This window comes from Peromyscus maniculatus, chromosome 18 (assembly GCF_049852395.1).
Source record: "Peromyscus maniculatus bairdii isolate BWxNUB_F1_BW_parent chromosome 18, HU_Pman_BW_mat_3.1, whole genome shotgun sequence".
NCBI classification, from domain to species: Eukaryota; Metazoa; Chordata; class Mammalia; order Rodentia; family Cricetidae; genus Peromyscus; species Peromyscus maniculatus.
The window spans coordinates 36,523,943-36,537,657 of NC_134869.1; the positions used below are offsets into that span (position 1 = coordinate 36,523,943).

General features: G+C 37.4%; 1 protein-coding gene across 30 annotated transcripts in view; it reads left to right on the forward strand.

Annotated features, from left to right (window-relative positions):
• Positions 1-6,566, forward strand: part of Caps2 (calcyphosine 2) — a 52,112-nt gene extending 45,546 nt beyond the window's left edge. For all 30 annotated transcript variants that reach the window (XM_076553901.1, XM_076553910.1, XM_076553911.1 and 27 more), the window contains 3 exons: positions 28-153; positions 2,300-2,396; positions 5,659-6,566. In XM_076553901.1, the coding sequence (XP_076410016.1) occupies positions 28-153; positions 2,300-2,396; positions 5,659-5,834 (399 nt within the window). In that variant the 3' untranslated portion in view covers positions 5,835-6,566. The remainder of the gene's footprint in view (positions 1-27; positions 154-2,299; positions 2,397-5,658) is intronic.
• The last annotated feature ends 7,149 nt before the right edge of the window (positions 6,567-13,715 follow it).

The window sequence follows — 13,715 nt, forward strand, 5'->3', positions numbered from 1 at the left end:
AACGGCGATTTCTGTGGGAATTTCTAGGACTTTGATTCTTCCTGGCTAATTCTGCAAGACAATGGCTCTGGCAAGAACAAGGTTGATTATGGAGACTTCAAACGTGCCATTTTTGGTGAAATGAATGAATATAGGAAATCATTTGTTCGCAAGGTAACTGTTAACTGATCTCAAACTATTACTAGACTGTTAGATCCATTGGTTAGCATCATTGATGGGTCATCAATGAAAACACGTTATATCATTTTAGCTGTCATGCACACTGGGCTTAGTAAGACTTAAAGTAAGCAAGTATATATATATATATATATATATATATATATATATATATATATATATATATATATATCTTTGTACAAGTCTACCCAGAATAAAACAAAATCATATGTATATATGTCTTAGAAAAGGTTTGATGAAAGATAAAGAAAATCTCAGACTGAGTTCTCTTCATAAATTATTGGTGTCTGTAAATTACTAGTTACCCAACTACATTGCTGTGTAAAATCCTAAGCCTCACTTGCTCTCCTCCCACAGAGAGCTAGTGGAAAGATTGAAAGTGATGGTTCCATTCATAGAAATCACAACCATTCCAGTATCAGTACTCAACATGAATTATTTTGAGGTGATGACTGTGGTTTTTAATGATACGCATGCTAAGTGTTAAAATGAAAATAACAAGGGTCATATTAAGTTGGAATTAGAGTTCTAGGGCTGGAGACATAGACCATTGGGTAAAGTGTCTATAGTGCAAGTGTAAGGACCTGAGTTCAAATTCTCAGGTCCCGTGTAAATCTAGACTTAGTAACACATGTCTGAAATCCTAGTGCTCTAATGGCAGGGTGAGAGGCACAGGTAGGAAACTCCATGAGGATCATAGTTGACCAGCATCGATATGCATTAGCTAACAACAAAGAGACCCTGTCTCAAACAAGGTGTGATGTAAGGACTGACACCCTGCATGTTTGTATTGCACACACACATACATGCACACACAGTGTACATCACATACACATAGATCCCTAATTTTTTTAAAATAGAAAATATATATTAACTCAGTTCTAGTAGACATGTCTAGAGTATAATTTTGAGTTGTGTAGTTTTTCTTTTATGTATGTATTTAATACAATATGTACATATATCATATTTATAAAAAGCTATTCTATGTAGAGTAGGATAAGTAATTATAACAAGTATCAGTCTGACGTGGAAAAACTAAAGCTCTCTACCTTTACTGACCAAGAGATGTGCTAAGAACATTAAGTAAAGCGAGATTATTACCCGTCCATAACTTTGTACTTAATTGTTCTTTGCATACCATGATAATAAGTTTGAGTATCAGACTGGCCTATCAAATTATTTTCTCATAGTTTGTAGAATAGAAATCCAAACAGGGCGGGCATGCTTGGCATCCTCTGAGGCTGCTCTGTGGTCTGCAGGTGGCTGTTTCACTGCCATCCCTTGGCTGTCCCCTATGCATTGTGTTGTCCTTTGTTACAGGAATACTAATCCCTGGGCTGGGGCCTACCCTAACGCTTCCATTTCATCTTAATTACTTCCTTAAGGACTCTTTCTCTGCACACAGTCCTGTTCTGGGGCAGCTAAGCATTAGGATTCAGGAAAGGAATTTGGGGCACAATTGAATCTAAAGCCGGTACAAGGCTGCCATGAATTAACTATTCTGAGTGAATGAAGTTGCTCCTGGTTTGGATGTCTGGCAAACACAGGCTGCCGCTGTGGATAGATTGGTGTTCTGTGTATCTGGTTTCTTTCTTAGTATTTTTGATATGCAGCGTTGCATTGAGTTGGAAGAACAGTAAGTGAACCAGTAATTGGAAAGGCAGTGCTGAGAAATAAACATTTCATCTGTTCATTCATTCTTTGGATATGGAATTGGTAACTTCACTTTTGAACTAAAACACAAACAAATAGACAAAAAACACCCTTCAAATAACTTCCTAGCTCTTTGTTTGGGTCATTTATCAATTTCACGAGTCCTGGAGCTGAAAGTTATCAAGGGCTTTGACCAGACAGTTTGGTTCCCAGCAGAACCAGGGTAGGACAGTGGGATCGACCGCTTTCTGCAGGTCAGGATGCTAGACAGTGAACACATGAAATGCTTGAATGAGGGTTTCCTGGTTTTTGCTTTAGTCTCCTCCCTCCTGTGTATATGATGCTTTTTTTTCCCCAAGCATATGTTTAGTTCCTTCAAAATGCCTTGTTCACAGTTCAGAAACCATTGATGGCACAATAGCTTCTCAAGCCTAATGATTTCACAGAGAGAAACCCTGTCTTTCTTTAGGTCTTCATGAAACTGGATTTCAACAAAACTGGCATTGTGTCCGTTATAGACATAAGAAAGTGTTACTGTGCCAAGAAGCATCCACGTGTGATTTCAGGTAATTACTGCATGCCAAATACATTTGATTCCTACGGTGCTTATTAATAAAAGTGTCTTCTTTAAATTACGCTAAATCTGAAGCATCAGCTGGGGCTGTTAAGGAAGGAAATAAAACAAATTTTGTTTGAGACAGTGGCTTTAGAGTCGTTTTTCCTTCTTCATTTAAAAATTCTTAGGTCTATTGTCTGTACTTATTGATTTCTTTGACACTTACAATCAAGATAGAACACTCATCTTTCGCTTGCAATGGGTAAGGAATTGGAGTTTAAAAGAGATTTGGTAAAACCTCTGTTAGGCTCCCCGATAGGATTATTGTATCTTCTGATACAGTTACCTACCCTTGAGGATTGAAGAGGATTTATCTCTTTATCCAGGGGTGGGATTATACATACAGTGGCACCTATGTGTCTGTTAAAATCCAGCCAAGAGTGGCTGGACACACCTATAATCAGCACTTAGGGAGGGAGAGGCATGAGGTGTGCAAATTTGAGGCCAGCTTGGGCTATATAGTGAGATTTTGCCTCAAAAATAGGAGGGGGTGTATAATGAATTTCCTAAAGTAATTTTAAAGATACATTTCCTATTATATTTCTTACCCTTTTGTGTAGTTGATTTATGACTACAACTTATCACAATGCTTGGCCACAGAAACTTCCTTCATTTCATTTTTTTCTTCAAAAGAATAAACCTTGTAACCATGTGACATATCTTTCAGACCTTACTCTATGGTTTTTCATAGCTCATACTTTGCTAACAGTTTGCAGATTTTTTTTCAGACTTGAAAGCTGTATTAGAGGTAGTATTCTGTAATTTGCTCTTCACTCAACAGTGTATTTTGGAGCTATTTCCATGTAAATCCACACTGAAATGTTTATTTTTGTTTGCCACATATTATTCGTCTAATAATCAATACATTGTAATGTGTACAGTTATTCTCTTATTGGTGGACTTTTAATTTCTAATTATTTATGTGCATCCAACGAACCATACATTGTGACTCCCTAGGTTCCTTTTCTTCTGATTCCCTCATATGATACCAATACCTAGACTTACTTAGGCTATCCACATTTCCAGTATCAACTGGCACTTCCAAATGCTGTTGTAATGGTTGCTAGTTCCACACTAGATTATATTGCCTTTTGTTGCAGAATTATTTTTGTTCAACTCCCTGGTCTTAACTTCATTTGAATTTCTCTAACACAGGGGTAAAATATTTTCATTACTTACTGAATATTCTCTAGTTTTGTTTGGAGACAGGGTCTTGCCATGTGACCCAGGCTGCCCTTGAGAGCCCCCAGACTCACATTTCCCCCAACATAATATTTTTATTAATTACTTGGGAATTTCATACAATATATCCTTATCATACTCGATTCCCATTCCTTCTAGACCCCCCCCCCAAAAAAAAAATATACCAAGTTCAGAATCCTCCCCTGGAACTGGGGTTAGAGACAGTTGTGAGCTGCTGTGTGGGTGCTGGGAATTGAATCCGGGTCCTCTGGCAGAGCAGCCAGTGCTCTTAACTGCTGAGCCATCTCTCCATCCCCACCTTCATTTCTTTCAGTAATAAAGTTGGTAGAGTGCTCGCCTAATATGTGTGATACCTTGAGCTTGAGTCCAGGAGCGGGAGGCAGGAGGATCAGAAGGACAAGGCCATCCTGGGCATACCACCCCCACATCTTTATATTTAGTTAGTCATACCAAACACAAGTGCAAAAGAGTTTCCTTATTTCAAAATTAGGTGAATTCAATATCTTTTCTCTTGTCTTTTTCTGCCTAATACTCTCAATTGACTTTGCTTGATCAGCTTTACTTCTATTATGGGTCAGAGATTGAGCTGGGGTTCACTCTTGTGGTGTAAGCCTTGGCTCCTTCCAGGGATGACTTACTTTGTCTTTGCATTCACAATAAGGAGAGGAAGCTAAGCAGGCTGCATGTGCCTAAAAGAGGAAACCCAGTGATGCTTTAATAAAACAAAGAAAATTCTATCTTTATGTTTCATTATGAATTGTAATATTTTTACACAACAATTTCTGGGATAAAAGTTGTCTATTATTCCATTTCTCTTCCTCCTCCTCTTCTTCTCCTTCTTTTTGAAACAGGATCATGCTGTGTAGACCAGGACAGTCTCTTGCTCCTGGCTTCCCTCTGCCTCTGCCTCCTGCATGATTCACAGTTTAATTTAAGTTGTAGAAAATATTTCTCTCTCTCTCTCTCTCTCTCTCTCTCTCTCTCTCTCTCTCTCTCTGTAATCTGTTAGAGAAAAAAATGTTTTAATAGAAGTGGAAAATCCCAAATATAGGTTTTCATAATGATAGAAATCTGATATTTAATTTTGTAACAATTTCTGGTCTATCAGGTCAATCAAGGAAAATTCAGCCATGGATAACGGGAGATGGGTATTTCCTAGGTGGGCAGTTTTAAGAATTTTAATACAATTCTTGCTATTTGAGGCATAAGTTTAAGTAAACTTTGTTTTAATTAGAGAATTTATGTTAAAATTTGTTTCCCTATACATTAGATGTTGATTAGATTTAGCTTTGACTAACAATCAAATCCACTCCGTTTCCATCCAAACCACTTTCATTTTAATAAATGATCATTTTTCTTCCTATTTATCATGTATATTTTTAAATGATGGCGACATGTCTTTCTTGAATTTATTTTTACATATGTGTATGTGCGTTTGTGTCTCTGCATGGGGTGTGGGTACCCAATGAGGCCAGAAGATGGTGTCAGATCGCATGGAGCTGGAGTTACAGGCCACTGTGAGCCACACAGTGTGGGTGCTGGGCCCAAGCTTGGGTTCACTAGAAGAGCAGCAAGTATCCTTGGTCACTGAGCCCTCTGACTTAAAAACAGTTTTAAAGGCCATTTTAAAGATCATAGATCACCCCCTGCCATTGTTTTTGCTTTGTTAACACATACTTTTGTTCATTTTATTTTGGATATTATCTGACTCTTTTCTGTAACGTTTCATCCTTAAATCCGTTTACTATTATGAATATTTTCCTTTTTTCTATGCTCTGTGCTAAAAGCTTTAGAATAGATCAATGTATGAAAGAAAGAAGGGGAGATGATAGGCCGATTATGAGAGAAATGAATTCTGCTTCATGTTTAAATAAATTAGAGGGAAGTTTGGCATACGATTTTAAATTGCTGAAGTTATTTCATAAGATGACTAAGTATCCCTTTATCATCATCCGTCATCTTGCTGAACTTTTATGGAAAATATTTCACAGTTCGTCCTCTTCCTGCAGGGCATTCAACAGAGGAGGAAATCAAATCATCTTTTCTAGAGACATTAAGAGATGCCTGCAGCAAGCCTGATGAAGTTTCATATGGTGAATTTGAAGATTACTATGAAGGCCTAAGTATAGGGATAGCAGATGACGAAGATTTTGTTAGCATCTTACGTACTCCATGGGGAATTTAGTTTTTAATCGTGCACAGTCTCAGCGGCACTAAGTATTTTATAGAAAAGGTGAATTTTATATCAAAGGTGATTAACTTGCAATATACTTTTTCTAAGGTTTTTAATTTTTTTTCAAAAATAGTTGAGTCAGGTAAGACTTACTTAGAAATAGATGTGGTTATGTGTTTGTGAGCAGATGTGCTTACCTGTCCAAATGTTTTTAAAGACAGACCTTTTGTGTCACTCTTAACCTTATATTTTAGAAAAGTAGTTAAAAATTAGCCTTAATAGAAAAGTAACACCCTTATTAAACTGTGTGAGGACTTGTATATAGTAATCAAATTATTAATGTATATACAAAAGCAATGTCTAAGTCTGTATGATTATAGGCGTTTTCTGTGCATTATATTTTGAGTGGTTGTTTACCTTAGTGTTTGTTTAAAAAGGCTTGTCATATATATTTTTGTCTTCAAAATTACATACGGCTCTTTGTTCAATGGGAAAAATTACACTGTATTCTTTACTTTAATAGTCATATTATCTGTCAACAAGTGGTACTTATATATAAATAAAATGTAGAAAATATTGGAATGTAGAAATATTTCCTTAGACTATTAAATGAAGAATTCAAGGATAATTCAAAAATTTTTAGACGAAATGTAAAAGCATATTTTGTGCCACAGAATGGAGATGTGATGTTATTCTAAGCACCTCTTTTTGGTATAATAAACAGTCAGATTGTTTTCTTCTAAATATGGTGCATTTAACGTCTTCCATTTCTACACTCATTCTTTCTAAATTACATTCTTCACTTTTCCATGCATGGGATGTCCTGAGTGTTGGGATTATGGATGTGAAACTTTTAAATTGTTGTTAGTTTCATGTCTATATTATCAATGCTAATTAACACTTTAGGAGAAAGAACATGGAATAAAGAAGTCAGACGAGAAACTTACCAATGAGAAGTATAAGTTTTTCATGGTTAGTTTTTATCTGTCTTCCTTTTTATCTATCATCTATCTATCTATCTATCTATCTATCTATCTATCTATCTATCTATCTATCTGTCTGTCTGTCTGTCTGTCTGTCTATCTATCTATCTATCTACCTACCTACCTATCTGTCATCTGTCTACGTATCATCTATCACATCTATCTATCAAGCTATTTATCTGTCATCTATTTACTATCTCTCTCTCTATCTATCTATCATCTGTCTACCTATCTATCATCTATCACTCTGATTTAATTAGCTTCACTGCCCACATTCTTCTTAGACATTGGCATTGTAAAATTTAGTATACAGTTTAGTAGAATAGTATGAAGGAAGTGACATTTTCAAACATTCAAACATTAACAACCAGTGTTCCCTATTCCCAACAGTCTTTAAGATTCTGAAATACCTCTTATTAACTTTAAAATGTTTTACCTTGTGATTTTGTCCCATGAATTGGGTAACAAGTGGATTTTATAATTAGCTAGATATTTGCCCATTACTTGCCTGATGTGGAATAGAATCATTCTAACTGTTCACCATGATGACTTCATTGAGCGGGAATGTATTGATTGTGCTGTCTCTGTTCTTGTACATTTCTTTTTACAGAATGTTCAGAAAAACAGGGATATAATCTAGGGATTCTAAATTGTATTTTAATGGAAAGACTAGACGTTCACAAGATGGAGCAATCATAGGCTGTTCATAACCCCAGCATTACAGGGTAAAGATAGGCAAATCCCTCAAGCTCTCTGGTCAGCCAGTCTAGCCCAAAGTAAAAGACCCCATACTAAGAAAGTAGGGAGAGAAATAGAGGGAAGAAGACATTGATTTCTCACTCTGGTCTCTGCATGAGTGTGCTCTGCACACTTACATGTCTGTATCACACACATATAATACACACACACACACACACACACACACACACACACACACACACACCCCTCCTCCACACCAATTAATGCTGAATGTTAGATGAACTGTTAATTTGGTCACCATTCAGTGAGTTAGTCACTTAAACCTGGTGAGTAATGACATCCATGCAATTGCTGAGGGCATGGAGATATTCTAGAGCTCCCTCGTGTTTCTAATATCCACTCAGTCTTAGATACTATGAGGTGTTACTTCTGAATCTGTCTCCTTCTTTATCCTCCGTGGTCATGTTTAGACTCTTAGCACTCCTCACATATACCTTCACATATATTCATGTTTGTTTCTCCATATTGACTCTGCCTCTTCCCATTTTAACCCAGGACACATATTGGTGTTGGTGTGACCATTGTCTTTTTTGCTATATTGGGGATTAAACCTCATGCGCATTAAGTAAGCATTCTACTACTGAGCCATATACCCGAAACCTTGGAGTTACCTCTTTGAAATATGTATTACTGTCTGAATTAAATTCTTTCCCAACATCCCACATCTTTCAGAAAAGTTTGAACTCCTGAATAACTCATAAAATCTAAATGATATGTTTTTCCAGTGCTCAGCTCCCTATACTCAGAGCGTCCTTCATATTCTTTTAGCTTTTACTTAATTTTTTTAAACTTGATTGTGAGATTTCAAATCTCAATGTCTTCATACATGCTCTATTACTGCCATCCAAAATGATTATCTCTATTCAGTAGATCCAAATTCATCCATTCTGGGCCTCTAGTACCACCTCAAAAATGACCCCATCTAAACTACTAAAGCTGATGTGCTTGTACTTTGAGATCTTCATGGCACACAAAATATGCCATTAATGTAATATCTACTACTCTACACTATAATGCCACTTTGCTTATGTGCTGTCCAGTAGATGGGGAAACCCCTTCAGAGCAGCAACCATATATACATTTCTTACTACGTGATCCTGGTATCTAGCCCAGTATCTTACATTGGCTAGGTGTTATGCCAATGTTATTAGGCAGCATGTGTGATTTATTGACCAGCGATGGCTAGGGTTCTTGTATTTGAACAATTTCACATTAAAAACTTCAGCAAAAACCATGCAAGAAGTCTAAATGTGTTAGTCTGAGCTCCACATTGCAAACTCAGTACATTTCCAATACAGAATGAGCTGTTATCATTAGACAAGAATGATTTCTAGTGACTTACTCAGAGTCTGGTGACTATAATAAAAGTGATATCTTGTGTACCTGAAATTGCGGAAATTAGACATTAAATATGCTTGTGACAGCAAATAATAAATAGTTTGTCATAGTTGTACATGCCTATATTCCCTATTTTCCCAGCACAGAGAAGGTAGAGGTAGAAGGATTGGGACTTCATTAACCTTGGCTACATAGTGAGATCAGCTCGAGTATATGAGAGTCTGTCTCAAAAACACTAACTAACTAACTAACTAACTAACTAACTAACTAACTAACTAACTAGTATGCATGTGAAAGAGTGGAATGTTGACTAGTCTACATTGCAAACATATGTTAAAATGTCACAATATAACCTGTGAATATATACAATTTTTTGTCCATTAAAAATATAATACAAATGCTCAGACTTTTGGTTAGGAATGATGCAACAAAGCTTTGCTTCTCAGAGACCACAATGTTCAGTTACAAGGAACTCAGATCAGCTTCAAAAGATTGAATGAAAAGTTTTTCCCATGTGATGGCGAATTCTACACATAAAGGAGAAACGGTCACGGCCCTTGCTGGATTTGTCGTTTCCTTTTATCTTGTTAGAATGAGGCTTCTGAGGCACGGCTAAATTAGTTTAAATGTGAAATGACATGCCCTTCACCTTTGCAACAGAACACTGAGTTTCCTGGAATTTGTAGATGGCATTAAAGCCAGTATGAAGCAAATGAGTGCATCCAGGGAACTTACTGTGTTACTTGTGAAGCCCCACACTTACCCAGAGCTGAAAGGCCTCTTAAAGATGAACTTTTTAGAAGATAGGTGTTTTCAAGAAAAAATAATTTTGAGAAAGCATTCAGACGACCATTCCACCAAGGAAAAGTAGGCACTTACATTAATATTTTAATATAGCTGATATTGCAGAAAGAGGACAGGCTTAGCAATTCTGAATATGGATTTCAAACTTAAGCTCTTCTCCCAATTACCTGTATGTGTTTGAGAAGATACTCACTGGCCAGTGATGTATGGATTGAGTAAATCCAGCTATTCACAGATAGACAAATGTATATGTGTATAGAGCGTTCACCACAGTTCAACATGCAAAGTTTATTCCTGCATATTTATTTTTCCTGAAATAATTGAATAATTAAAAGCTATTATCATTTATTTTCTGATTATTCTGAATGACAGTGATATGAGCTACTGCCTTAAAGAGACATTAAGGTAGAGATAATTTGAGGCTAATTTCTTCTGAATCTAATACAATCCTTGTTATCAGTTTTCATCCTTTGGCAGAGCCCATGAAGGAAAATTAAAATTTTGTATTAAGGCTGCCAGCTTTCTTCCTTCAAAAGCAGTAGATTAAAATTGGGGATTATCTACCAGGGAACTGCCACAGCTGATAAACTCCTTCAGTGAAGTGGCTGGATACAAGATTAACTCAAAAAAGACAGTAGCCTTCCTGTATACAAATGATAAATGGGTGGATGAAGAAATCAGGGGAACAACACCCCTCACAACAGCCACAAATAATATAAAATATCTTGGTATAACTCTAAACAAGCAAGTGAAAGACTTGTATGAGAAGAACTTCAAGTCTTTGAAGAAAGAAATGGGAGAAGATACCAGAAAATGGAAAGATCTCCCATGCTCATGGATCAGTAGGATTAATATAGTAAAAATGGCCATCTTACCAAAAGCAATCTACAGATCCAGTGCAATCCCCATCAAAATCCCAACACAGTTCTTTATAGACCTTGAAAGAACAGTACTCAGCTTCATATGGAAAAACACAACAACAACAAAACCCAGGATAGCTAAAATAATCCTATACAATAAAGGAACTTCCACAGATACCACCATCCATGATTTCAAGCTCTTCTAGCAAGATATAGTAATAAAGATCACATGGTATTGGCATAAAAACAGAGAGATGGGTCAATAAAATTGAATTGAAGACCTGGATATAAATCCACACACCTATGGACACTTGATTTTTGACAACAAAGCCAAAATTATACAATGGAAAAAAGAAAGCATCTTCAACAAATAGTTCTGGTACAACTGGATGTCAGCATGTAGAAGAATGAAAATAGATCCATATGTATAACCCTGCACAAAATTCAAGTCAAAGTGGGTCAAAGACCTCAACATAAAACCAGATACAATGAATCTGATAGAAGAAAAAGTGGGAAATATAGTCTTAAAACATTGCCACAGGAGACTACTTCCTGAACAGAATACCAATAGTGAAGGCACTAATATGAACAATTAATAAATGGGACCTCATGCAACAGAAAAGCTTCTGTAAGGCAAAGGATACTGTCAATAGGAGAAAATGGCAGCCTACAGAATGGGAAAAGATCTTCACCATCTCCACATCTGACAGAGGGCTGATATTCAAAATATATAAAGAACTCAAGAAACTAGACATCAAACAACCAAATAATCCAATTAAAAATAGAGTACAGGTCTAAACAGACAATTCTCAACAGAAGAATCTCAAATGGCTGAAAAACACTTAAAGAAATGTTGACCATCCTTAGCCATCATGGAAATGCAAATCAAAGTGACTCTGAGATTCCATTTTACACCTGTCAGAATGGCTGAGATCAAAAACACAAGGGACAGACAACTTATACCAGGAGATGGAGCCCACCCCTGACACTGCCTGGAGGGCCATGACCCAGAGGCTGGATATCCCAGAGACCTAAGATGGAACCAAACATGGCTGGCAAAAAAAGTGAATGTAGTGATGCCTAACAATATTTGATATTCTGCCATATTCAAAGATTGGTGTGTAGCTTAGTTGTTATCAGAGTGGCTTCATCCAGCAACCAATGGAAACAGATGCAGACCCACAGCCAAACATTAGTCCTAGTTCAGGGATTCCTGGGGAAGAGAGGGAGGAAGGATTGTAGGAGTCAGAGGGGTCAAGGACACCACAAGAAAACTCACAGAATCAATTAACCTAGGCTCATAGGAGCTCACAGAGACTGAACAACAACTAGAGAGCCTGTGTGGGACTGACCTAGGCCCTCTGCACATATGTTACAGTGTGTAGCTTGGTCTTCTTGTGGGACTCCTAACAGTGGGAGCAGGGGCTGTCTCTGACTCTTTCACCAGCTTTTGAGACCCTATTCCTCATACTGGGTTGCCTTGTCCAGCCTTAATATAAGGAAGTTGCCTAGTCTTCCTGCAACTTGATATACCATGTTTGGTTGACATCTATGGGAGGCCTGCCCTTTTCTGAATAGAAATAGAGGAGGAGTGGATTGCAAAGGTAGGAGGCAGAGACTGGGAGGAGAGGAGGGAGGGGAAACTGCAATTGGGATCGGGATGTTAAAAAAAAATTAATCATTAAAAATAAAAAAGTAAAAAAAAGGATTAAATAGTATGAAAATACATTTTTATTATGATTAATTATAAGATAATGATTTTAATGGTGGTGGTGGTGGTGGTGTGTGTGTAATCACTGGGAAATGGACCTATAAGTATTTGGGGGGGTTATGTTGAGTATGTCAGTTGAGGTTACTGTAGATGGTACATTCTCATAGAGAAGATCTTGGACTGTATCATAGTAGGGGGGAAAGACATATGTTTATTGGTCTTTTATGACCATGGATATGATATGTGCCAAATTCCGGCTGCTGTGAATTCCTTGCCATGATGGACGATACCCTGCGCCTTTGAGCTAAAATAGGCCCTTTCTCCCTTATGTTGCTCTTGTCAAGATTATTTTATCATAGCAATGTACAAGAAACTAAGACAGAACTTGGAACCAGGAGGAGAATTATTGCTATGGAAATTCTGACTATACTTTGTAGACCATTTCAACTGTTTAATGGCTGGAATGTGGATGAGTGGAAAATCATTGAATGCTGTAAACATCTTAGTGGGCCATTCTGAGGGAAACTTAGAAGACAAGAATGCGGCGAGAAATGTATACTGGGAAGCCAGGCTCCCAAGATTTCAAAGACTCTTATCAGTAACCGGACTAGGAGTCACTCATGTGGTATCTGGCCCAACAATTTGCCTCCCTTCTGTCTATGTCCTCGGTGAAGATGAATCTAAAGACAGTTTGTTTGGCAAAGGAAATTTCAGGACAGGCCAAAATTCAGGCTGATATTAAGAAAAGAGCTATGACAAAGAGATCAGTATGGCTGAAGAGAAACCTCCTTGTACTACACTAGGACAGTAGGGACAGTATCCTGAGATCAAAACCCCACTCACTGGAAGTTCCACCTTGTGCATAACCTCTAAGTGGAAAGGATTCCTTCTGAAAACATCTGTCTATGAAAGTATTTCACCAGGTTCAGAAGACAGAAACTGATAGAAGTCCAACGGGGCTAGACTACATCTTAAGCTAGTGATAGAATTCAGCAGTGTTGTCCGTATGGTAGTGGTTTTAAGGCATGAAAAATAGCAAGAAAGACAAGGCCATGGAGAGCAGCTGAGGCCAGGCCCTGAGAAGCCATTGCATAAAGCTGCAAATATGAATATTCAAATGAATATTGGTGATTCCAGGTCTGTGGGAGGTATATGAAGGAGAGCTTTGACCACTGAGTAGAGCTAACCTAGGGCTGAATCTCTGTGTGCTGCAGGAGGCAAATCTGGAGGGTTGGGTTACCAAAGCCCCTTGGAGCCCAGCTGATGCTGGGCATTGAGATTTGATGTTTGTCTTGCTGGATTTTGGTCTTTGCTTTTATGTGATTTTTTCCCCCTTGTATTCCAAGATTCTTCCATTTTGGATTACAAAAATTTATGCTGTGCCATGATATGCTGGAAATATGCATTTTTTTTATTCTATGAGAGTTCACAGTTAAGA